General features: G+C 40.7%; 1 protein-coding gene across 3 annotated transcripts in view; it reads right to left on the bottom strand.

Moving 5' to 3' along the window:
- Positions 1–13,214: 13,214 nt before the first annotated feature.
- Positions 13,215–27,933, bottom strand: part of ATP6V1H (ATPase H+ transporting V1 subunit H) — a 152,798-nt gene continuing 138,079 nt past the window's right edge. For all 3 annotated transcript variants that reach the window (XM_044245595.1, XM_044245596.1, XM_044245597.1), the window contains one exon: positions 13,215–13,577. In XM_044245595.1, the coding sequence (XP_044101530.1) occupies positions 13,517–13,577 (61 nt within the window). In that variant the 3' untranslated portion in view covers positions 13,215–13,516. The remainder of the gene's footprint in view (positions 13,578–27,933) is intronic.

The following is a 27,933-nucleotide window of genomic DNA, read 5'->3' as shown; positions in this document are numbered from 1 at the left end:
TTCCTGGACGCGGTAGCGCTAAAGAGTTAAAATTCTGGAGGTATGTAGAGGGGCGGGAGACCCAGACCCCTTCTGTGAATGTAGTTATTGTTGGGTTAAATCCATTTTCTTGCTGTTTACATTCTGTGTCCCTTCCTTGTTCCTCCTCTCCTGCCATCTTTTGGGTTAATCAAGTATTTTGAGTATTCCATTTTATCTTCACTAATGGCTCCTTAGCTATACCTCTTAGCTTATTAACTCAGTGGTTGTTCTAGGGAATTATATATGCATTCTTAATTCATCATGGTCTGTATTCATGTTACACCACCTCACGCGTAATGTAAGAACCTTACAAGAGCGTAATTCAATTTCCATCCCCTTCATATTTTCTTTCTACCTGTTACTCAGTAATCTTTGTGCATTGGTTCTTTCAACCAAATTCCCTGATACTTTCTTCCTTTGGGAGGGAAAAAAGACAATGACATAGATGGTTACTGGAAGGTAAAGTATCTAGAACCAGTATTCCTCAGTCATAAAAGTGGCTAGTCCACTTTTATTCCATTTTTTGAAAAGTAGTCAACATTCTCTTCTAAAATCTGAAAGAGAATGTAAATTCCATGTCAGCTTTGCATAAATGAAGTAACATTATTTGTAGCTCATTCATCTTTCTGACTTTTCCACTGGGACCTTGTTCAGAAAGTTAAAGGAGCCACATCTCTTAACCAGAACAGAACATTTTGTACAGCAAAACAAAAGAGAACTTTGAAACTAAAAAGTGATTTCATCAGAAGGTTCAGATTTGGAAAATAACTTTGACACCTACGAACATTGAGTGGTTTCAAAATTCAGTCTCAAATATTCTCTATTTTCAAAGGCAAAGATAAGAAAAGAGAATCTTTTAGGTGATTATGAAATAAATCAAAAGCATTAAAACTTGGCTCTGAGCTTCCCAAGATTTGACGGCTAGAGGTTACAAAATTATTTAAATTTTAATTACATGAAAATTAACCTCAATTATTCTGCTGTGGCTAAACAAGAAGGCAAGGAGTTTTTTTCTAATTGGACATATATTATCAATCTGATACGTGTGACTGGTCTGGTGCAATGTGTAGGACGAGGCTTCACCAGTCAATGGGAAAGCTTTTCCCAAATTTTAAAATATAAGGGTCAACAAGATCCCCACAAGAGGAATTTTCCAGAAGAGCAAGATATTATTTCATTCTCCCTTTAATGTGAATGTCTATGTACCTCTTAAGATCTGAAAATCAGGTCTTTTTTTTTTAATTACTGTGCATACCTATTCAGGTTAATTTTACTATAAATGATGAATGTATGACAGTTTAGAAATTTATTAAGTTTTCTCTCAAACTTTGTAGAACCTACAAACCTTGTAGAACCTTGTGCCCTCAACAAGAAAACCAGTAACACCTGAATTCTATACCAACTTTTTTCTAATATATTTTATTTTTAGCAAAATTATTTTTCACAAGTTGAAAACAGACTGATAGCCAATGAAACACAAAAGGATTTTTAAAACTACATAAAAATAAGTACAGAGAAACTGTTGAAATTATTCAATCCTGTATTTGATGACATTGTGTAAACTGTGTTTATTTAGATGGATTAACAAATTCTATAATCATCGTGCTCTTTGTTTAGGCTATTTTTAAAGATGTTTAAAAACGCTTAACAAAATTTGTTCTACTAAATGTATGCCTGATTAGATTTATAAGCATTAACTACTATCTGTTTGTCAAATTTATAAGTCTACCTTGTCAGGTGTTTGCAATTTTTTTTTTTAAGATTTTATTTATTTATTTGACAGGCAGAGATCACAAGTAGGCAGAGATGCAGGCAGAGAGAGGGGAGGAAGCAGGTTCCCCGCTGAGCAGAGACCCCGATGTGGGGCTCAATCCCAGGACCCTGAGATCATGACCTGAGCTGAAGGCAGAGGATTTAACCACTGAGCCACCCAGGCGCCCCAGGTGTTTGCAGTTTTGTTGAACATACAAGTGGTAATAAAATTTTAGGCGGATTTAGTCAATGAATGTTAAAAGCCTTAAGCAAAGATAAAAAATGTTTTTGTAGTTCTAAGAAATAAGTTCTATAAGCTGAATGTAAAGATTTGAAGGAGAAAAAGCTGCCTACAGATCATTTTAATACATGGGATAATAATTAAAATATGAGGACATGGGAGTATTGCTTCCCATGTCCAAAACCATTTCTTGGGAATTAAAGCATTAACAATTTCCATCAGAATAACTGTCATTGAGTCTACTTTAGAATTTATGCAAAATGAAACTAAAATCAGAATAATATGCTCTTATGAAATTCAGAAAACTGCATTGTCTCATTACCAGAACTTCTGAAAACTGAATGTCTTTCAAAACCTAATAATGTTACAGACCATTATATTAACATGAAAACTGATCTTCTGCTGATGCAGAATCTGTAATTACTACATAGAAAACTTTTATCTCTTATTTTTCCATGTTTGGGAAGTAAAAATATCTAGGTCAAAGCAATTCAGAAAACTTTCAGTCAAATAAATTGGTTTGGGGTGCCTGGGTGGCTCAATTGGTTAAGTATCTGCCTTTGACTCAGGTCATGATCCCAGGATCCTGGGATCAAGCTCCGCCATGGTTCCCTGCTCAGCAGAAAGTCTGTTTCTTCTTCCTCTCCCTCTGTCCCTCTCTCACTCTTCTCTCTCTCAAATGAATAAAATGTTGAAGGGAGGGTAGGAAGGAGGGAGGGAAGGAAGGAGAAAGTATTGGTTCAATCAGACTACCTTTTTTCTTGGCAAATATGAAGTCAACTCTCAAAGAAAACCCTCTCATCATCTTTATCCATTCATCTGTTGAAGCGTGTCTTGGCTCTTTCCACAGTTGGGCTATTGTGGACATTGCTGTGATGAACACTGGGGTATATATGACCCTTCTTTTCACAACATCTGTATCTTTAGGGAAAAGATGTGTCCATATATACAATGGAATATTACTCAGCCATCAGAAAGGATGAATATCCAACTTTTGCATCAACATGGATGGGACTGGAAAAGATTATGCCGAGTGAATGGAAGTCAAGCAGAGAGAGTCAATTATCATATGGTTTCACTTATTTGTAGAATATAATGAACATGAAGGGCATTAGGAGAAGGAAGGGAAAAGTGAAGGGGGGTAAAATCAGAGGGGGCGATGAACCATGAGAGGCTGTGGACTCTGAGAAAAAAACTGAGGTTTTTAGAGGGCAGGGGAGGTGGTGGGGGGATGGGTTAAGACTGGTGGTAGGTATTAGGAAGAGCACGTATTGCATGGAGCACTGGGTGTGATGCATAAACAATGAATCAAGGAACACTACATCAAAAACTAATGATGTGGACACCTGGGTGGCTCAGTTGGTTAGGCAACTGCCTTTGGCTTGGGTCATGATCCTGGAGTCCCAGGATTGAGTCCCACATTGGGTTCCCTGCTTGGTGGGGAGTCTGCTTCTCCCTCTGACCTTCCTCCTCTCATGCTCACTCTCTTATTCTCTTTCAAATAAATAAACAAAATCAAAAAAAAAGAAAAAAATCTAATGAAATACTGTATGGTGACTAACGCCTGGGTGGCTCAGTTGGTTGTGCGGCTGCCTTCGGCTCAGGTCATGATCCCAGCATCCTGGGATGGAGTCCCACATTGGGCTCCTTGCTTGGCAGGGAGCCTGCTTCTCCCTCTGCCTCTGCCTGCCATTCTGTCTGCCTGTGCTCCCTCTGACAAATAAATAAAAATCTTTAAAAAAAATAAATGAATGAATAAATAAATAAATAAATAAATATTTGCTGTGGGTCTTTCATAGATAGATTTTATGAAGTACAGGAATGTTCCCTGTATCCCTATATTTTGAAGCGTTTTAATCAGGAATGGATGTTGGATTATGTCAAATGCTTTTTCTGCATCAATTGAAAGGACCATGTGGTTGTTCTCTCTTCTCATATTAATTTGTTCTATCACATTGATTGATTTGCAAATGTTGAACCATCCTTGTAGCGCAGGGATGAATCCCACCTAGTCATGGTGGATAATTTTTTTAATGTGCTGTTGGATCCTATTTGTTAGGATCTTGTTGAGAATCTTAGCATCCATATTCATCAGTGATATTGGTCTGAAATTCTCCTTTTTGGTAAGGTCTTTGCCTGGTTTGGCCATCAGGGTAATGCTGGCTTCATAAAAAGAGTCTGGACCTCAACATGAGACAGGAATCCATCAGAGTCCTAGAGGAGAAGATGGGCAGTAATCTCTTCGGTATCAGCCACAGCAACTTCTTTCAAGATATGTCTCCAAAGGCAAAGGAAACAAAAGCAAAAATGAACTTTTGGGACTTCATGAAAATCAAAAGCTTCTGCACAGCAAAGGAAACAGTCAAGAAAACAAAGAGGCAACCCACGAAATGGGAGAAGATATTTGCAAATGACAGTACAGAAAAAAGGGAGATATCCAGGATCTATAATGAACTCCTCAAACTCAATACACACAAAACAGATAATCATATCAAAAAATGGGCAGAAGATATGAACAGACACTTCTCTAATCAAGACATACAAATGGCAATCAGACACAGAAAAAATGTTCATCATCACTAGCCATCAGGGAGATTCAAATTAAAACCACATTGATATATCACTTTACACCAGTTAGAATGGCCAAAATTAGCAAGACAGGAAACAACATGTGTTGGAGGGGATGTGGAGAAAGGGGAACCCTCTTACACTGTTGGTGGGAATGCGAGTTGGTGCAGCCTCTTTGGAGAACAGTGTGCAGATTCCTCAAGAAATTAAAAACAGAGCTTCCCTATGACCCTGCAACTACACTACTGGGTATTTACCCCAAAAATACAGATGGAGTGAAAAGAAGGGCCATCTGTACCCCAATGTTTATAGCAACAATGGCCACGGTCGCCAAACTATGGAAAGAACCAAGATGCCCTTCAACGGATGAATGGATAAGGAAGATGTGGTCCATATACACTATGGAGTATTATGCCTCCATCAGAAAGGATGAATACCCAACATTTGTAGCAACATGGACGGGACTGGAAGAGATTGTGCTGAGTGAAATAAGTCAAACAGAGAGAGTCAATTATCATATGGTTTCATTTATTTGTGGAGCATAACATATAGCATGGAGGACAAGAGGAGATGGAGAGGAGAAGGGAGTTGATGGAAATTGGAAGGGGAGGTGAACCATGAGAGACTATGGACTCTGAAAAACAATCTGAGGGTTTAGAAGGGGCGGCAGGTGGGAGGTTGGGGGAATCAGGTGGTGGGTATTAGAGAGGGCACGGATTGCATGGAGCACTGGGTGTGGTGCAAAAACAATGAATACTGTTATGCTGAAAATAATTAATTTAAAAATAAATAAATAAAAATAAAGTTCGGAAGGTCAAGATGGCGGAGAAGTAACAGGCTGAGACTACTTCAGCTAGCAGGAGATCACCTAGAGAGCTTATCTAAAGATTGCAAACACCTGCAAATCCATCAGCAGATCGAAGATAAGAAGAACAGCAATTCTAGAAACAGAAAAACAACCACTTTCTGAAAGGTAAGACTGGCGGAGAAGTGAATCCAAAGCGACGGGAAGATAGACCCCGGGGGGAGGGACCGGCTCCGGGCAAGCGGCGGAGCAACGGAGCACAAAATCAGGACTTTTAAAAGTCTGTTCCGCTGAGGGACATCGCTCCAGAGGCTAAAGCGGGGCGAAGCCCACGTGGGGTCGGCGTGACCTCAGGTCCCGCAGGGTCACAGAAGGATCGGGGGTGTCTGAGTGTTGCAGAGCTTGCGGATATTGGAACGGGAAAGCCGGCTACAGAGACAGAGCCGACAGTAAGCTCGCAGCTCGGTGTTGCCTTGAACCGGTCGCAGGCTCGGTGAGCTCGGGGCGCGGCCGGAGGTTAGGCAGACGCGAGTTACTAGGAGCTGTTCGCTGAGGGCGCACTGGGGAGCGGGGCCCTGGGCTCTTGGCTCCTCCGGGCCGGAGACCAGGAGGCCGCCATTTGTATTCCCGTCCTCTGGAACTCTACGAAAAGCGCTCAGGGAACAAAAGCTGCTGAAAGCAAAGCCGAGCGGATCACTCAGCCCGGCCCCTAGTAAGGGCGGTGCAATTACGCCTGGGGCAAAGACAATTGAAAATCACTACAACAGGCCCCTCCCCCAGAAGATCAACAAGAAATCCAGGCAAGACCAAGTTCACCTACCAAGGAGTGCAGTTTCAATACCAAGGAGAGCAGCAGAATTCCAGAGGAGGAGAAAACAAACCACGGAACTCATGGCTTTCTCCCTGTGATTTTTCAGTCTTGCAGTTAATTTAATTTTTTTCTTTTTCATTTTTTTTCTCTTCTGCTAAAATTTTTTTTAACTTTTACCCTTTTCTTTTTTAACGTTTTTTAACTAGTTTATCTAATATATATATATATTTTTTCTTTTTTATACTTTTTTTATTCGTTTTCTTTTTTTAATTCTTTTTCTTTCTTTATTTATTTTTGAACCTCTTTTTATCCCCAAATCAGAAGAGATCCCAATCTCTTCAATCTTTTTTTTAATTCTTTTTAAAATTCTTGATTGAATTTTTAATTGAATCTTTTTTTTCTTTTTTGTCTTTCTTTCTTTCTTTTTGAACCTCTTTTTATCCCCAAATCAGAAGAGATCCCAATCAGAAGAGATTGGGAGATCCCAATCAGAGGAGATCCCAATCAGAGGAGATCCCTCACCCAATCGTGAGGGGGGAGAAATCCCCCCTCACGATTTGGGATCTCTTCTGATTTGGATAAAGCATATTTTCCTGGGATTGTTGCCACCCTTTTAGTATTTTACTTGCTCCTTCATATACTCTTAGCTGGACAAAATGACAAGGCGGAAAAATTCACAACAAAAAAAAGAACAAGAGGCAGTACTGAAGGCTAGGGACCTAATCAATACAGACATTGGTAATATGTCGGATCTAGAGTTCAAAATGACAATTCTCAAGGTTATAGCCGGGCTTGAAAAAGGCATGGAAGATATTAGAGAAACCCTCTCCAGAGATATAAAAGCCCTTTCTGGAGAAATAAAAGAACTAAAATCTAACCAAGTTGAAATCAAAAAAGCTATTAATGAGGTGCAATCAAAAATGGAGGCTCTCACTGCTAGGATAAATGAGGCAGAAGAAAGAATTAGCGATATAGATAGAAGACCAAATGACAGAGAATAAAGAAGCTGAACAAAAGAGGGACAAACAGCTACTGGACCATGAGGGGAGAATTCGAGAGATAAGTGACACCATAAGACTAAACAACATTAGAATAAGTGGGATTCCAGAAGAAGAAGAAAGAAAGAGGGGAGCAGAAGGTATACTGGAGAGAATTATTGGGGAGTATTTCCCCAATATGGCAAAGGGAACGAGCATCAAAATTCAGGAGGTTCAGAGAACGCCCCTCAAAATCAATAAGAATAGGCCTACAACCCGTCACCTAATAGTAAAATTTACAAGCCTTAGTGACAAAGAGAAAATCCTGAAAGCAGCCCGGGAAAAGAAGTCTGTAACATACAATGGTAAAAGTATTAGATTGGCAGCTGACTTATCCACAGAGACCTGGCAGGCCAGAAACAGCTGGCATGATATTTTCAGAGCACTAAACGAGAAAAACATGCAGCCAAGAATACTATATCCAGCTAGGCTATCATTGAAAATAGAAGGAGAGATTAAAAGCTTCCAGGACAAACAAAAACTGAAAGAATTTGCAAACACCAAACCAGCTCTACAGGAAATACTGAAAGGGGTCCTCTAAGCAAAGACAGAGCCTACAAGTGGTAGATCAGAAAGGAACAGAGACAATATACAGTAACAGTCACCTTAAAGACAATACAATGGCACTAAAATCATATCTCTCAATAGTTACCCTGAATGTTAATGGGCTAAATGCCCCAATCAAGAGACACAGGGTATCAGAATGGATAAAAAAACAAAACCCATCTATATGTTGCCTCCAAGAAACTCATTTTAAACCCGAAGACACCTCCAGACTTAAAGTGAGGGGGTGGAAAAGAATTTACCATGCTAATGGACATCAGAAAAAAGCAGGAGTGGCAATCCTTATATCAGATCACTTAGATTTTAAGCCAAAGACTATAATAAGAGATGAGGAAGGACACTATATCATACTCAAAGGGTCTGTCCAACAAGAAGATCTAACAATTTTAAATATCTATGCCCCCAACGTGGGAGCAGCCAACTATATAAACCAATTAATAACAAAATCAAAGAAACACATCAACAATAATACAATAATAGTAGGGGACTTTAACACTCCCCTCACTGAAATGGGCAGATCATCCAAGCAAAAGATCAACAGGGAAATAAAGGCCTTAAATGATACACTGGATGAGATGGACATCACAGATATATTCAGAACATTTCATCCCAAAGCAACAGAATACACATTCTTCTCTAGTGCACATGGAACATTCTCCAGAATAGATCACATCCTCGGTCCTAAATCAGGACTCAACCGGTATCAAAAGATTGGGATCATTCCCTGCATATTTTCAGACCACAATGCTCTGAAGCTAGAACTCAACCACAAGAGAAAGTTTGGAAAGAACCCAAACACATGGAGACTGAACAGCATCCTTCTCAAGAATGAATGGGTCAACTGGGAAATTAAAGAAGAATTGAAAAAAATCATGGAAACAAATGATAATGAAAATACATCGGTTCAAAATCTGTGGGACACAACAAAGGCAGTCCTGAGAGGAAAATATATAGCGGTACAAGCTTTTCTCAAGAAACAAGAAAGGTCTCAGGTACACAACCTAACGCTACACCTAATGGAGCTGGAGAAAGAACAAGAAAGAAACCCTAAGCCCAGCACAAGAAGAGAAATCATAAAGATCAGAGCAGAAATCAATGAAATAGAAACCAAAAAAACAATAGAACAAATCAACCAAACTAGGAGCTGGTTCTTTGAAAGAATTAATAAAATTGATAAACCCTTGGCCAGACTTATCAAAAAGAAAAGAGAAAGGACCCAAATAAATAAAATCATGAAGGAAAGAGGAGAGATCACAACTAACACCAAAGAAATACAAACTATTATAAGAACATACTATGAGCAACTCTATGCCAACAAATTTGACAATCTGGAAGAAATGGATGCATTCCTAGAAACATATAAACTACCAAAATTGAACCAGGAAGAAATAGAAAGCCTGAACAGACCCATAACCAGTAAGGAGATTGAAACAGTCATTAAAAATCTCCAAACAAACAAAAGCCCAGGGCCAGACGGCTTCCTGGGGGAATTCTACCAAACATTTAAAGAAGAACTAATTCCTATTCTCCTGAAACTGTTCCAAAAAATAGAAATGGAAGGAAAACTCCCAAACTCATTTTATGAGGCCAGCATCACCTTGATCCCCAAACCAGACAAGGATCCCATCAAAAAAGAGAGCTATAGACCAATATCCTTGATGAACACAGACGCAAAAATTCTCACCAAAATACTAGCCAATAGGATTCAACAGTACATTAAAAGGATTATTCACCACGACCAAGTGGTTTTTATCCCAGGGTTGCAAGGTTGGTTCAACATCCACAAATCAGTCAATGTGATACAACACATCAATAAAAGAAAGAACAAGAACCATATGATACTCTCAATAGATGCTGAAAAAGCATTTGACAAAGTACAGCATCCCTTCCTGATCAAAACTCTTCAAAGTGTAGGGATAGAGGGCACATAGCTCAATATCATCAAAGCCATCTATGAAAAACCCACTGCAAATATGATTCTCAATGGAGAAAAACTGAAAGCTTTTCCACTAAGGTCAGGAACACGGCAGGGAGGTCCATTATCACCACTGCTATTCAACATAGTACTAGAAGTCCTAGCCTCAGCAATCAGACAACAAAAGGAAATTAAAGGCATCCAAATTGGCAAAGAAGAAGTCAAATTATCACTCTTCGCAGATGATATGATACTCTATGTGGAAAACCCAAAAGACTCCACTCCAAAACTGCTAGAACTTGAACAGGAATTCAGTAAAGTGTCAGGATATAAGATCAATGCACAGAAATCAGTTGCATTTCTCTACACCAACAACAAGACAGAAGAAAGAGAAATTAAGGAGTCAATCCCATTTACAATTGCACCCCAAACCATAAGATACCTAGGAATAAACCTAACCAAAGAGGCTAAGAATCTATACTCAGAAAACTATAAAGTACTCATGAAAGAAATTGAGGAAGACACAAAGAAATGGAAAAATGTTCCATGCTCCTGGATTGAAAGAACACATATTGTGAAAATGTCTATGCTGCCTAAAGCAATCTACACATTTAATGCAATTCCTATCAAAGTACCATCCATCTTTTTCAAAGAAATGGAACAAATAAATTTAAAATTTATATGGAACCAGAAAAGACCTCGAATAGCCAAAGGGATATTGAAAAACAAAGCCAAAGTTGGTGGCATCACAATTCCGGACTTCAAGCTTTATTACAAAGCTGTCATCATCAAGTCAGTATGGTACTGGCACAAAAACAGACACATAGACCAATGGAACCAATAGAGAGCCCAGAAATAGACCCTAAACTCTATGTCAACTAATCTTTGACAAAGCAGGAAAGAATGTCCAATGGAAAAAAGACAGCCTCTTCAATAAATGGTGTTGGGAAAATTGGACAGCCACGTGCAGAAAAATGAAATTGGACCATTTCCTTACACCACACACAAAAATAGACTCAAAATGGATGAAGGACCTCAATGTGAGAAAGGAATCCATCAACATCCTTGAGGAGAACACAGGCAGCAACCTCTTCGACCTCAGCCGCAGCAACATCTTCCTAGGAACATCGCCAAAGGCAAGGGAAGCAAAGGCAAAAATGAACTTTTGGGATTTCATCAAGATCAAAAGCTTTTGAACAGCAAAGGAAACAGTTAACAAAATTAAAAGACAACTGACAGAATGGGAGAAGATATTTGCAAACGAAATCTCAGATAAAGGACTAGTGTCCAAAATCTATAAAGAACTTAGCAAACTCAACACCCAAAGAACAAATAATCCAATCAAGAAATGGGCAGAGGACATGAACAGACGTTTCTGCAAAGAAGACATCCAGATGGCCAACAGACACATGAAAAAGTGCTCCATATCACTCGGCATCAGGGAAATACAAATCAAAACCACAATGAGATATCACCTCACACCAGTCAGAATGGCTAAAATCAACAAGTCAGGAAATGAGAGATGCTGGCGAGGATGCGGAGAAAGGGGAACCCTCCTACACTGTTGGTGGGAATGCAAGCTGGTGCAACCACTCTGGAAAACAGCATGGAGGTTCCTCAAAATGTTGAAAATAGAACTGTTCTATGATCCAGCAATTGCACTACTGGGTATTTACCCTAAAGATACAAACGTAGTGATCCAAAGGGGCACGTGCACCCGAATGTTTATAGCAGCAATGTCCACAATAGCCAAACTATGGAAAGAACCTAGATGTCCATCAACAGATGAATGGATCAAGAAGATGTGGTATATATACACAATGGAATACTATGCAGCCATCACAAGAAATGAAATCTTGCCATTTGCGACAACATGGATGGAACTAGAGTGTATCATGCTTAGCGAAATAAGTCAAGCGGAGGAAGACAACTATCATATGATCTCCCTGATATGAGGAAGTGGTGATGCAACATGGGGGCTTAAGTGGGTAGGAGAAGAATCCATGAAACAAGATGGGATAGGGAGGGAGACAAACCATAAGTGACTCTTAATCTCACGAAACAAACTGAGGGTTGCTGGGGGGAGGGGGGTTGGGAGAAGGGGGGTAGGGTTATGGACATTGGGGAGGGTATGTGCTTTTGGGTAAATTGGAAGGGGAGGTGAACCATGAGAGACTATGGACTCTGAAAAACAATCTGAGGGGTTTGAAGTGGCGGGGGGGTTGGAGGTTGGGGTACCAGGTGGTGGGTATTATAGAGGGCACAGCTTGCATGGAGCACTGGGTGTGGTGAAAAAATAATGAATACTGTTTTTCTGAAAATAAATAAATTGGAGAAAAAGAAATAAAATAAAAATAAAGTTCTTCTCATTAAAAAAAAAAGGAGAAAAGAAAAACCATTCTGGCACATGAAATCACTAACCAAGAAAAACATCTGTTATCTTAACTAACTTTTCCCATAGGATCTCTATCCTGCAAAGAAAGCAATATTCAATCGTTGAACACTACATCAAAAACTAGAGATGTAAAATATGTTGGCTAATAATGAACATAAGAATAATTTTTAAAAGAATAAAAATAAAATAAATAATCAATTAAAGACGAAAGGCTCATATTTGGGGTAGGGAGAGGGGACATGTATGCTAGGCATGCCCTGCTCAAGGCCTGTAGTTCCAGAGTAAAGAGGGAAGAGGACAGAAGTAAATATCTACTGGCAATACTGAAACCAAAAAGTATTAAAAGAAAACAGACTTGAGGAGCGCCTGGGTGGCTCAGTGGGTTAAAGCCTCTGCCTTCAGCGCAGGATCTGGGATCTAGCCCCCAATCGGGCTCTCTGCCTGGTGGGAAGCCTGCTTCCTCCTCTCTCTCTGCCTGCCTCTCTGCCTGCTTGTGATCACTCTCTGTCAAATAAATAAAAAAATAAAATCTTTTAAAAAAAGAAAAAAAAGACAGACTTGCGGTATGAAAATCCAAGAAAGAAAGTACAGGAAATCAATAAAATAAAAATAACTCTAGGGGCACCTGGGTGCCTCAGTGGGTTAAGCCTCTGCCTTCAGCTCAGGTCATGATCTCAAGGTCCTGGGATCGAGCCCCACATTGGGCTCTATGCTCAGCGGGTAGCCTGCTTCCTTCCCCCTCTTCTTCTGCCTGCCTCTCTGCCTACTTGTGATCTCTCTCTCTGTCAAAAAAAATAAAATCTTTTAAAAATAACTCTAAAGCTAAAATTCTTCACTGAGCTCCAGAGGCAAATCTTTTGGACCATAGCATTATCTTAAAAATGTATTTAAAATTCTAAAGTTCTTTAAATATTAGCAGAGGATTGCTGTAATGTGTATGTGTACATGGTCAGATGGGCGGATGGATGGGTAGATGGACACAGATAGGCAGAATTTCAGAATATTTACTTACCATTCATTACCTTACAACAATTCTCCCAATTTGGCTAGGAAAATAGATGACTTTTGTTATAGTTCGAGTAAGGAATAAGTAAATAGCAAAACCTTTTTGAAGCAAGAATCCTTTAATAATGATACTCATTTCCAGAGAAGAATAAATACAGAAATTACAAGCGGTACATGTAACAGTAATCTTTTCCTTAGCAACAGAAAGCACCTACTTTTATACAACTTACAGGGCAAACACATTTAATGAAAATCAGCACTGGGAAAAGCGACACAACAGAAGAAAATTGCAAGTAAAATGAAAAATTACTTGTTCTTGACACTAACTAGTGAGATTCATACTCAGGTACTCCATCCCAGGTGAAACAGGAAGGCTGGAGATTCTGAGGTTGGAGGGCATGTTCAGCTTCGGGCAGCAGCAGTCTGGGGCTGCTCAGATTGGAGCTGTTTACCAAGATATTCCCTAAAACAGTAGGAATAAAATAACAAAGTTGTTTAACAAAAGCTTAAACAAAGTTAAACGAAGTTTCAAAATCAAAGCACAATACACCATGTCATCTATACTTACTTTAACATCTAAAAATTAGTGAAATATCTCCAGAAAACTAAACTTTTCCAGATTTGAAAGGTATCTGTACTGAATGAATTTGAAACACTCTCTTTACCATGCATAAGTCATTACACACACAAACCGGTGATTCTGCATGCAACTACAAGGCAGTATCTACCTCCCTGTCTGGGTCAATTTTGTTTACTACAGTCATACTTTTGCAATCGAAGAAGTTCAAAATCAACTGAAGTAGGATTCCAAGTAAGTAGACTGATACATGAAAAACACATTTCCTCATACTAGTGAATGAATATTAAGTACCTAGACCTCGGGATGAAAATAAATCACTAAAAAATACCATCAAGATTGACAACACTTAATGAAACTTGTTACTGAGCACTTTCTCTGCATCAACATAGTCTAAAACCTTCACAAAGATGGTCATACTGAATCCACAAACAATCCCAAGAGCAGAGAAGTAGTATTCTCATTGTACAGGTAAGGCAACTGAGGCTTAGAGCAGAGGTTTCCAAACTACTTAGTCACATTCTTCTTTAGGAAATGAACATCTGCCCAGAGAATGTGTATGCTTAGCTCTAAATTACACACAGATTTCACTGTTAATTCCAAGGAAAAAAAATAATCTCTTTCCTATTTTCCTGTGAATGACTTGCCCAAACTTTTGTTTCTGAACAAAAGAAGAGATTTTGTGAATAACATTTTAAGAAGTCCCCACTATGAAAAGGATAGAGCATGAGTTTTGGATAGAGACCTGGATTTACATTCTGGGTGCATGGCTTCCCATGGACATAACGGTTCCAGAGGCTGTGGGATGAGGGCACCTGCTGGGGACGAGCAGCAGGCACACGCAGGCGCACTGTCATCTTCTCTCCTCATCAGCTGACATTCAACCTCTCCTTGTCTAAGCACCTCCAGGAAATGACCTGTGGGCCACCAGCATGGACCAGTAATGTGACCCTACCTTTCTCCACAGAGGTCCAGAGAAAGGGGATTGAGGTAGTCCAAGGATTTTACTATGCTGCTCTACCTCCACTATCATGGCCTTAGTCCAAAGCTATCAAAGATATGAAGCAAGACTGAGAAAAGGAATATGTGTTTGAGATAGGAACCAGACAGAATTCTGTGGACTTGGGCCAATGAAGGTTTAGTGTCCCTCCCAGCTCACGAAGGTAAACTAGGACTGAAAATACTGAGGGACTGACTGAAACCTCCTATAGCATGAACATGATTTATGTGGGGGATTTTTAACCCTTATACTGACTTATTAATTTTGGGTGTCATATTAAAGCACATAATATATTTTTGTGTCACCTACGAGCTACACAAACATAATCTAGACAATGGGTGTGGATCTTACTTTCAACCAACAGTAAGGAAGTAGTTCTGTCTAAATCACACAAGGGCAAAAAGGGAAACCACCTGATGAGGGAGCACGGGGCTGGCTGAAGACAAACAAAAGCTGGCGCCTTGCACCCCCCTCTCCATCCGCTCCCCCTCTGTCATATGTGTAGCATCCCTCAGGCAGCCCTGACTGCCCTGAACAATAAGCAAATAGTTAACTTGCAGAGCTCACAATCCTGCTAGATGAGTTTCCCTTGGCTTACAAATGTCCTAAATCTCACTAACAAAGGCGATTGATAGCAGGATTGTGACATCCCACCAAAAAGTCTCCCAGCTATCTTAATGTTAATAGCTGGTCTAAAGACAACATTAATCAAGCCACAAGGGCAAAGTCAAGGGCAAGGCCTCCGGTAGGCCTCTGACATCCTGGCACCTTATAGGCCCTCTTTGGCATATGAAAACTCCGTTGAAACCTCCCTTCCCCGCACCTTCCCCCAACTGCAGGGTACATAACCTGCCATCCCTCACAACTGGGGGCAGCCGCATCTCTGCCTGCCCACGGGTCCTGTCCCCATGCTCTAATAAACCACCTTTTTGCACCAGAGACGTCTTAAGAATTCTTTCTTTAGCCGTCGGCTCCGAACCTCACCCCACTGAACCTCACCTAGGTTCGAGAACTTCATCACACCTATAAAGTTCATTAGGAAAAAAGTAAGTTTATTGTCATTATAAATGTCAGCACTCTGGAGAGGCCTGCAACTATGGAGTATGTGTGACTGTGTAAGTTTGATGTGCTGTGCTATATTGCTGTTCTTGGGTCAAGGGGGAAGATGAGAGGTAGGGTATAACAACATTTACCACAAAATTTCCAGATCTTATACATATATTATATATGCATATATAATATACACATATATTTGTTTTTTCCTATGTATTTAAAAAATCAAGCCTGAAATTAGACATGCTTCATTGCAAGAGGACCCTCTAATATTCCAATTTTAAAAGTTAGACTCTTTAGTGTAAAGGATGAGCAGAATATGCAACCCCAAAATATGCCACTTTGGTGTACTATTGTGAACTATAGATACTTGAAAATAGCCAAATGCAGGGAGAGGCTTTCTCTGAACTCCCCTTATCTACCTAAAGACAGGTCCTCCAAAAGGAACTCAGTTGTCCTAAGTCCCCTCCCTGGGAGTTTCATCAAACAGGGAGGACTGACTCTTATCACAAAAGAACAGTCTTAAAGTCCACATTACATCCAGAGAGACTTGACAGACCATGTCACAGTCTCGTATCTCCCACCTACTCTGCTACGGGTCCAGCCATTATTCATAAAAATCACATACTCCTTATAAGAGGCCTACATCCCCACTCCTTGTTCCCTATTAAGATGGAATTTAATCTTAAATTCTAAAGCTACAACTTTAAGTTACCCATTTTTTCCTGGGCATCTCCCATGTGAACATGAGGTATAACATGTTAATCAATAGCTTTTTTCACATTCATCTGTCATTTACTACAGGGTCTCAGCTAAGAACTCAAGAGTGTAGAAGGAAAATTAGTTTTCCTCCCTTCTTAGAAAACATTTAAAAAGTGTACCTAAAGATACCATGCCACCCTTCAATTATAATAAGCTGTGGTACTTTCAATAAGGTCCAGTGCGAAGGGCCATGTTCTAAATAGAAGTTTCCAAGACAAATCACAAGAGAATAGAACAACACCTTCCAGAGCTCAGTGCTCTGAACTGCCAAGAGCTGGAAAAGGGTCTGGCTGGCTCTGATCACACACAAAGGTTCCCCTCTGCTCCACGCCTTAGAGAGACAGGAAGGATGGTTCGCTTCCCATACCAGATTTAACTGATACTCAGGGATGAGAGTGAATACTTGGGAGGTGAAAACGCTAACTGATTTCTTCACAAAAAAGACATCACTGAAGTAAGGGTCAAGGAGGAATAACAGAACAAAACAAAGATGAGCTGTTCTGGCAGAGAATATAAAACCTGTTGAACCATGGCTTTTTGCCCACTGGTTTTCTGCTTCTTTGTTTTTGCTGGCCAAAGGTCTTTATTATGGATGACATGCTCTACTATCCTCTCGTTTTTTTTCCTACATACAAAGTGGCCCTGAGGCATCTACTTCTTTTTCACTACTTTAGTGCCTGGGATGCAGAAAACACAAGCCTTCCTTTGTGTCTGTTAAACAGAGTTTATGCAACTTAAAGATTCAGACAATGACAAGAAAGAACACACATACGGGGTTCAACTGTGAATGTGTACATCAAGAATCCCAGAGGAGGGGCGCCTGGGTGGCTCAGTGGGTTAAAGCCTCTGCCTTCAGCTCAGGTCATGATCCCAGGGTCCTGGGATCGAGCCCCGCATCGGGCTCTCTGCTCAGCAGGGAGCCTGCTTCCTCCTCTCTCTCCGCCTGCCTCTCTGCCTACTTGTGATCTCTGTCTGTCAAATAAATAAATAAAATCTTTAAAAAAAAAAAAAAAGAATCCCAGAGGAAACTTTGTGAGCCTAACTTGTAGGTCACAAAATGCTGAAAGTCTAATAGGAAAAGAAACCAAATGGGACCTATGGAGAGAAGAATCAAATCTCCTCAGGCTTTTCTGAAATTACTGTTTCTAATGGCTTATTGAGTTGTTAAAATACCAGAGAGAGCTGACCTGAGGCCCAACTGAAAAAGATACTAACTGTAGAAAAAGGATTTGGCCTACCCAAAGCTTTGGCAAACATTTACTCCTTTGAACTTAGCTTATAAAATGTTACAGTCTGTTTCCCTCATGTTAATTGGCAACATGCAGTTCATTAAAATATTCCCCCAAATCATCTAAGCCTGCCCCTGTGAACTCCTCATGACCCCTCAGCCATAGGTAAGTCTTGGCACTATGTGCCTGGGGCAGAAAACACAGGACAGTTGCCACATTCCACACATTATTACAGCAATCATGGACACCTGCTTGTAGGTATGCCCACGCGTTATCCTCCTGTGTTTAAAGCATCCGTGTGAGGTGAGTGTTATCTCCATTTATAGCGAATCAAATGGAGCCTCAGAAAACTTCCAACAGGCTCAAGGACAAACTAAGCAAATGGCCTGGACAGGGCTCAGATCCTATTCTCTTTAATACTGTGAAGCTGCCAGGCCCCCAGAAAGAGCCCCAAAAGGTGTGAAAATCAGCCACTATTCCTAATTTTACACATTAGAAAATAATAAGAAGGTATGAATAATGTCTTCAGGTTAAGGTAACATTACTGTCAGGCAAAAGGTAAAATAATTATGGATTTTACTTCCAGGGATTATAATGGATCCATAACAAAGGAAATAACTCTAGAAGAGTTATTTTAAGTGAATTATCTATGTATTGAGTTGGTCTTTCTCTTTGTACCAGAAAATCAATACAAAAATAAAATTCAACTTATAATTTGTTCAGAAAGTACCCAATTTGTACCAGCAATCCACAGGAGTTTGACATTAAATGTTTACTTCTACTAAGAAGCAAAATTTGAGAAGTATAATATTTTCTCCTCTTTAACTTCATCCATAATTTATATCATTTGGGATTCTAAATCTCTGAAACTGAAAAATGAAAGGGTCTAAAGACCTACTCCCCTTTTTAAAAATCCATGTACAAAATTTCTCACAAAAGAAACCATGCTGCATGCTGGGAAAGCATTGATTAATAAATATCTATTTTAAGGGGCACCTGGGTGGCTCAGTCGGTTAAGCATCTGACTCTTCCTTTTGACTCAGGTCATAATCTCAGGGTTGTGGGATTGAGCCCTGAGTGAGGCTCCATGCCCAGCAGGGAGTCTGCTTGAGACTCTCTCTCTCTCTGCCCCTCCTCCCACGGGTGCCCATGCACACACACATGCTCTCTCTAAAATAAATAAATCTTTACCCACCCACCCCCCAAAAAAGAAGGCGCTTGTGTGGCTCAGTCAGTTAAGTGTCCAATTCTTAATTTTGCCTCAGGTCATGATCTCAGAGTTCTGAGACTGAGCCAGTATAGCGCCCCATGCTCAGAAGGGTGCCTGCTTCAGGCTCTCTCTCCCTCTCCCTCTGTATCTACCCTGCTCACGCCTGCTCACATGCATGCTCTCTCTCTCTCTCTCAAATAAATAAATAAAATCTTTAAATTAAAAAAAAAAACACCTATTTTATTCTCTTGTCAATGGCCATAAAAAATCTACACTTTGGCACTGACCGTAATACCGAAAAATCACTTTCCAATTCCTGAGAAAGCTACACAGGGCTTGAAAGAGGCAGTCTAAAGATAAGCTACCTAGGTTCCAAGCTGTTAGTAGCTAGCATATCAAGAGGTGTTTACCTGGTGTATTTTTAACTCTTATATGAGAAAGGCCTTCACCATATTACAATCTTCACTATACTTAGGGCTGTGTAAGTAGTTGAACATTTTTATTCTTTCTTTAAAATTATAGTTGAAAAAAAAAACCCGTAGTTGAAGGAATTATGATATCATCCAATATGCTTCATCTATATATAATTTAAACTCACAGTGACTTCACCCATACAACTTAGTGCCTGGAAAAAAGAGAATTTTTTCCTGACAAACATATTAATCTGTGAAAACTACAATCTCCCTTATTTCTCTTTTTCCCTTGGTTGCCAAAAAGCTCAGTAGAAATTCCATGGTTACTATCATTTTTATATTATTTTCTTTAGTCTCCATTTGATATGTAAGCTTTCATAACTAAAATTATGAAGGACGTAAATTCTATATCCCACATCCTTCTGTGAGTTTATTACAATAATTATTAAAACTACAACTGAGGTAGAGGAGTTCCCTGTGAACGATAATCCTTCTGCTGTGTGGCTGCTACAGAACATCACTCAACACAAATAACTATCCAGCCCCAACTGTGAACTGTGAAAAGGAGAGGCCCAAAGATGGCGGAGGAGGAGGGGAATCCTATCTCAACCAGTGCCAAGTTGAGCTGAATGTCTACCACACCATTCCAAACACCTATGAAATCAGCCTTTGATGTAAGAAGATATATCTGGATCCCTACAAACAAGAGTATCTCCAAGGCCGGTCTAGAGATATGAAACAGGGAGCCAAGATTCTGCAGGCAGATATCAGAAGATAAACAGAAGGAGGAGGGAGTCTCCAGGATCCCTGAACCGCTGGAGCACAAAAGCCTCCTGTGCTGGGGACCAGGCACAGACTGGCAGACTGGTCGCAGCGGGGAAAGGACTTTAGGTCAGCTCCCCAGCCTGAAACCTGGAGACTATGAACTGAGGGGCGGCTGGTGGTTTTAGAAGCACAAAGGGCAGATATGTGCCTGGACCTGCAAGGAAGGGCTGGTAATGCTAGTGGGGGGCGCACAACCCAGTATCCTGCCATTTTTAGCAACATAGACAAATGGAGAGAGTATGGCCTGGAGACCTCACTGAAGAACAGACTGTGATCTCTCTGTTCTGAAGAGGTCTGGATACAGTCACTTCTGCTCTGACTCTCAAAAGAGATGTGGAAAGCCACTAGGGAAAGCTGCCAGAGAACAAAAGTCCCAGGAAAACTGTTTTCACTGACCCCATTGCCCCCCCACAGAGGAGGCAGGGCAACTCTGCCCAAACAGAGTTGCCTGAGTAACAGTGCTGCAGACCCCTCCCCCAGAAGACAGGGTGGAAGTACAAGAGGCCAACAACCCTCAAGTCCCTCTAAAACAGGTGCATCTTGCTTCTGTTGTGGTCAATAATCTGGAATCTATACATTCCCTCAACCACCTCAACAGAATAACTAAGAGGAGGAACGCCCAATGTAGGAAAAACTCAGATTGTGACCTCTGCCACAGAACTAACTGTGGATATAAGCAAGATGTCGGAAGCAAACTTCAGCGTTCTGAAGACAATAGCTAAGATGGAGAAAACTATTAATGGCAACATAGATTTTCTAAGGGCAGAAATGAAAGCTGATCTGGCAGAACTTAAAAATGCTATCAATGAGATCCACTCTAATCTAGATACTCTAACAGCCAGGGTAAACAAAGCAGAAGAACAAATTAGTGATCTAGAAGACAAACTGACACAGAAAATAAGGAGGCCTGGAATAAACAGCTTAAAATCCATGAAAACAGAATTAGAGAAATAAATGATGCCATGAAACTTTCCAATGTCAGAATTACTGGGATCCCTGAAAGGGTAGAAAGAGGGGGTGATCATTATATATATATATTTGACCAAATCATAGCTGAGAATGTCCCTAATCTGGGGACTGAAACAAGTATCCATGTCCTAGAGGCAGAGAGGATGCCTCCCAAGATCAAGGAGAACAGACCAATACCCTGGCAGGTAATAGTAAAACTTAGAAATCTTAGAACCAAGGAAACCATCTTAAAGGTAGTTAGGGGGCAGAGATTCCTTACATACAGAGGGAGGAACATCAGAATAACATCAGATCTGTCCACGGAAACCTGGCAATCCAGAAGAGGCTGGCTGGCAAGACATATTCAGGGTACTAAATAAGAAGAACATGCAACCAAGACTTCTTTATATGGCAAGGCTGTCACTCAGAATGGATGGAGAGAGCTTCCAGGACTGGCAGAAACTTGAAGAACAGGTAACCACTAAGCCAGCACTACAAGAAATACCAAGGGAGGTTCTATAAAAGGAAAAAAACCCAAAGAGTAATACAGAACAGAAATATACAAGGACAGTCTACAGAGACAAGGACCTCACAGGAAACATGGTAACAATAAAATAGTATCTCTCAATAATCACTCTCAACATGAATGGCCTAAATGTTCCCATAAAGTGGTACAGGGCTGCAGACAGGACCCACTGATATGCTATCTACAAGAGACTCATTTTGAACTTATAGATCCAGACTGAAAGTGAAGGGATGGAGAACTATCTTTCATGCCAAGGGACCACAAAAGAAAGTTGGGGTAGCAATTCTCCTAATAGACAAATTAGATTTTAAGTTGAAGACTGTAGTTAGATACACAGAAGGACACTATATCATTCTTAAAGGATCTATCCAACAAGAAGATCTAACAATTGTAAATATCTGTGTCCCCAACATGGGAGCAGCCAACTACATAAGCCAACTGTTTACCAAAATAAACAAACATATTGGTAAGAATTCATTAACTATAGGGGATCTTAACACTCTACTCTCAGCAAGAGACAGATAATCTAAGCAGAAAATCAACAAAGAAACAACAGCTTTGAATGACACAAGGGACCAGATGGACCACATAGATATACACAGAACATTCCACCCTAAAACAACAGAACACTCATTCTTTTCAAGCGTACACAGAACTTTCTCCAGAATAGACCACACTGGGTCACAAATCAGGTCTCAACTGATACCAAAAGATGGAGATCATTCTCTGCATATTCTCAGACCAAAATGCTTCAAAACCGTAAATCAATCACAAGATAAAGTTTGGAAGAAATTCAACCACTTGGAAGCTAAAGACCATCCTGCTCAAGAATGTCTGGATCAACCAGGAAACCAAAGAAGAATTTACACAATTCATGGAAACCAAAGAGAACAAAAACACATCGGTCTGAAACCTATGGAATACAGCAAAGGCGGTCCTAAGGGGGAAATAGATAGCCATCCAAGTGTCACTCAAAAAAATAGAAAAATCCTGAATACACAAACTATCTTTACACCTTAAAGAACTGGAGAATCAACAACAAATTGAGCCTAATCTATGCACAAGAAGGGAAATAATTAAGATTAGACCAGAGATCGATGAATTAGAAACCAGAAATATTAAAGAACCATCTATGAAACTAGAAGCTGGTTCTTTGAAAGAATTAATAAGATCAAAAACCACTGGCCAGATTTACCCAAAAGAAAAGAGAACAGACCAAATTTAATAAAATTATGAATGAAGCGGGGTAGAGCACGACTAATACCAAGGAAATAGAAATCATCATCAGAAATTAGAAGCAACAGCTATATGCCAATAAGTTAAGCAACCTAGAAGAAATGGATGCATTCCTGGAAATCTATAAACTTCCAAAACTGAATCAGGAAGAAACTGACAACCTGAATAGACCAGTAACTAGAACAAGATTGAAGCAGTAATCAAAAACCTCCCAAAAAACAAGAGCCCAGAACCTGATGGATTCCCTGGGGAATTCTACCAAACATTCAAAGAAGAAATAATACCTATTCTCCTGAAGCTGTTTCAAAAAACAGAAAAGAAGGAAAACTACCAGACTCTTTCTATGAGGCCAGCATTACCCTGATCCCCAAACCAGGCAAAGACCCCATCAAAAGGAGAATTTCAGACCAATATCCCTGATGAATATGGATGTCAGGATTCTCAACAAGATACTAGCTAATAGGAGGACCCAATAGTACATTAAAAAGATTATCCACCATGACCAGGTGGGATTTATCTGTGGGATGTAGTGGTAGTTCAACATTTACAAATCAATCAATGGGATAGAACAAATTAACAAGAGAAGAGAGAAGAACCACATGGTCCTCTCCATGCCGAAAAGCCTTTCACAAAATACAACATCCTTTCCTGATTAAAACTCTTCATAGTATAGGGATAGAGGGAATATTCCTCAATTACATAAAATCCATCTATGAAAAACTCATAGCGAATATCATTCTCAAGGGGAAAGCTGAGAGCCTTAAGATCAGTGCCTATTCTCGCCACTATTGTTCAACACAGTACTAGAAGTCCTAGCAATAGCAATCAGACAACAAAAAGAAATAAAAGGTATTCAAATTGGCAAAGAAGAAGTCAAACTCTCTCTTTTCACAGATGGAAAACCCATAAGACTCCACACCCCCAAATTACTAGAACTCAAACAACAATTCAGTAATGTGGCAGGATACAAAAATCAATGCACAAAAATCAGCTGCTTTCTTATACACTAACAATGAAACTGTAGAAAGAGAAATTAGAGACTTGATTCCATTTATAATAGCACCAAAAACCATAAGATAACTGGGAATAAACCTCACCAAAGAGGTAAAGGATCCATACTCTAGGAACTACAGAACACTCATGAAAGAAATCGAAGACATAAAAAGGTGGAAAAACATCTCATGCTCATGGATTAGAAGAGTAAACACTGTTAAAATGTCTACGCTGCCCAGAGCAATCTATACTTTAAACACCAATCAAAATACCATCCCAATCAAAATACCAATGGCAGGGCGCCTGGGTAGCTCAGTTGGTTAACCAACTGCCTTCGGCTCCTTCAGTCCTAGGATCGAGTCCCCTATCAGGCTTCCTCTGCTCTGTGGGGAGCCTGCTTCTCTCTCTCCCTCTCCCTCTGTCTGCCACTCTCCCTGCTTGTGCATATTCTCTCTCTCTCTCTGTAAAATAAACAAATAAAATGTTTAAAAGAAAAATACCAGTGGCATTTTTCAAAGTGCTGGAACAAACAATCCTAAAATTTGTATGGAACCAGAAAAGACCCCAAATCACCAAGGAAATGTTGAAAAAGAAAAACAAAGCTGTGGGTATCATGTTGCCTGATTTCAAGCTATATTTTAAAGCTGGGATCAGTAAGACAGCATGGTACTGGCACAAAAACTGATACACAGGGGCGCCTGGGTGGCTCAGTGGGTTAAGCCACTGCCTTCGGCTCAGGTCATGATCTCAGGGTCCTGGGATCAAGTCCCACATCGGGCTCTCTGCTCAGCAGGGAGCCTGCTTCCTCCTCTCGCTCTCTCTCTACCTGCCTCTCTGCCTACTTGTGATCTCTCTCTCTGTCAAATAAATAAATAAATAAAATCTTAAAAAAAAAAAAAAAAAAAACTGATACACAGACCAACGGAACAGAATATAGAGCCCAGATACGGACCCTCAACTCTGTGGTCAACTAATCTTTGACAAAGCAGGAAAAAATGCCCAATGGAAAAACAACCATCTCCTCAATAAATGGTGCTGGGAAAATTGGGGCAGCTCAATACAGAAGAATGAAACTGAACCATTCTCTTACACCATATACAAAGATAAATTCTAAATGATTGAAAAACTTCAATGTGAAACAGGAATCCATCAAAATCCTAGGGGACAACATAGGCAGTTCCTCTTCGACATCGGCCACAGCAACTTCTTTCAAGACATGTCTCCAAAGGCAAGGGAAACAAAAGTGAAAATGAACTTTTGGGACTTCATCAAGATAAAATCTTCTGCACAGCAAAGGAAACAGTCAATAAAACAAAGAAGGAACCCATGGAATGGGAGAAGATATTTGCAAATGACAATATGGATAAAGGGCTGATATCCAAGTTCTATAAAGAATTTCTCCAACTCAACACCCAAAAAATTATAATAAGTCAAAACATGGGCAGAAGGCATGAATAGCCACTTCTCCAAAGAAAACATACAAATGGCTGACAGACGCATTAAAAAAATGTTCATCATCATTAGCTATTAGGGAAATTCAAATAAAAACCACATTGAGAGACCACCTTACACCAGTCAGAATGGCAAAACTTGACAAGGCAAGAAACAACAAATGTTGGATAAGTTGTAGAGAAAAGGGAACCCTCACCCTGTTGGTAGGAATGCAAGTTGGCGCAGCCACTTTGGAAAACAGTGTGGAGGGTCCTCAAAAAATTAAAAATAGAGCTACCCTATGACCAAGCAATTGTATTACTGGGTATTTACCCCAAGGATACAGATGTAGTGAAACAAAGGGCCATATGCACTATGTCCACAATACCCAAACTGTGGAAAGAGCCAAGATGCCCTTCAATAGTCATCTGTGTTCAAAAAGTTATGTCCACAATAGCTGAACTGTGGAAAGAGCCAAGATGCCCTTCAACATATAAATGGATAAAGAAGATGTGGTCTTCTCTGGAATACAATGGAATATTACTCAGCCATCAAAAAGGATGACTACCCAACTTTTGCATCAGCATGGATGGGACTGGAGGGGATTATGCTAAGTGAAACAAGTCAAGCAGAGAAAATAATCTATCATATGGTTTCATTTATTTATGGAACATAAGGAATAGCATGGAGGACATAGGGAGAAAGAAGGGATAAATGAAGGGGGTAAAATCAGAGGGGGAGGCAAACCATGAAAGACTACAGACTCCAGGGGAAAAACTGAAGCTTTTAGAGAGGATGAGGTTAGGGGAACGGGTTAGCCCAGTGATCAGTATTAAGTAGGGCACGGACTGCATGCAGCACTGGGTGTTACATACAAAAAAATGAATCATGGGACACTATATCAAAAACTAATGATGTACTGTATAGTGACTAACATAATAAAAAAGATACTAAAACAAAAAAATAGAAAAATAAAACTACAACTGAGCCATAATTGTATTCCTCTTAACCTTTAGGTATCTCGTCAGAAAACAAATGGGTATAATATAAATCAAAAATGAAATATCTTTCTCTGGATGTATAAAAACAAATTTTTTTTAAAGATTTTATTTATTTATTTGACAGACAGGGATGACAAGCAGGCAGAGAGGCAGGTAGAGAGAGAGGAAGGGAAGCAGGCCCCACGCCGAGCAGAGAGCCCGATGCGGGGCTCGATCCCAGGACCCTGGGATCACGACCTGAGCCGAAGGCAGAGGCTTTAACCCACTGAGCCACCCAGGCGCCCCAAAAACAATTTTTTTTTAAATATTAACTTTATGCTGGCTTATAACACAGATTTCTATTGGGTGAAGAGTAAACAATATTTAAATATTTTATACAAGCCTGGATTTTTTAATGCTAGTTCACTATAGTTATGAGTTGAGTTATTCCTCAGGCTTCTAGCATGATTTTCTGTATCATACACCAAGCAAATTTTGTTTTTACAAATCAGTTTTCCTATGTAACTACCGAACTCTGTAAAAAATCACAGTGCTGGGGGACAAGATGGCAGGGTACTAGGAAGAGGCGTCTTTTCAGCTGGTACCCCAAAGTGAGCTGATTACCTACCAAAGAACTCCGATCACCCATGAAATCAGCCTGAGATCAGAATTATACACGTCTGGATCTCTACAGGGGCAGAAGACGCCAGTGAGCAGGTAAAGCGGAATGGGAACAGCGGACTGATATCGGAAGATAAACAAAAGGGGGAGGGAGCCACCAGAGGCGACCGGTGGGAAAGTAATACCCCAATACGAGCGAGAGTGCCCTGCGTCTGGGGACCAGCATTAACTTGGAGACTGGTTGAAAGCACTCCAAAAGAGCAAAGGATCGCGGGGGGAAATTGTGGGAATCGGGGCGGCTAGGGACAGGGGCTTAAGTCCCCGGTCCCAGACGGCCTCCCCGGCGCGGAGGCAGAGAGAGTGCAGTGGAGAAACCAGCTCCTGGTCCCTAAGCCGCCAGCGCGCCCCAGAACGTGTGGGTTCCGGCTCCTGTGAGGGGATGGGAGCTGCGCCGGTCTGGAGAACGAGCCCCAGCCCTACCACAAAGCTTGAGAGGCGCTCGCATGTCCATCGAGCTCTCCTGGGTTACTAAGGCCCGGGTGCGCTTCTTGACCTGCGCCATTGTTTCAAAGTCTAAGCCGTGCGCGCGCGAAACTCTTCCCAGGACAGAGGCGCGCAAAAGCCCACCCTGCGGATTGCGGACCAACACCCCGTTCTCAGTGCCCCAGACACGCGCCCGACCCACAGCCGCCTCTGAAAAGAGGTGCGCGCAAGCCCGGCACTCCCAGCCCAGGCCGGCGGCAAAATCTCAGTGTGCGATCGCTGCTTAGAACCTCTCTGGCGGTCAGGAGCTCCCAGACAGCCGCCACTGCCTAGGCTTTGGGGACGAGCAAAAGATCCTGCGCCCCCAGGGTCTGCAACGTGGAACCTGCACTGCCAGCGTCCAAGGGTGAATTTATTCAGCTTCTGCACCCAGACTGAGGCTTCTCTCTGAGACGGAGATCAGGAAGTGTTCCAGGGTGCACCTTGACTGCACCAGAGTTGATACATCCAGCTACATCTGTTCAGTCTTCTC

Source organism: Neovison vison, chromosome 4, assembly GCF_020171115.1.
Source record: "Neovison vison isolate M4711 chromosome 4, ASM_NN_V1, whole genome shotgun sequence".
Classification (NCBI taxonomy): domain Eukaryota; kingdom Metazoa; phylum Chordata; class Mammalia; order Carnivora; family Mustelidae; genus Neogale; species Neogale vison.
The sequence above is the reverse complement of the archived record's forward strand: the minus strand, read 5'-3'. Positions and strand labels throughout refer to the sequence as shown.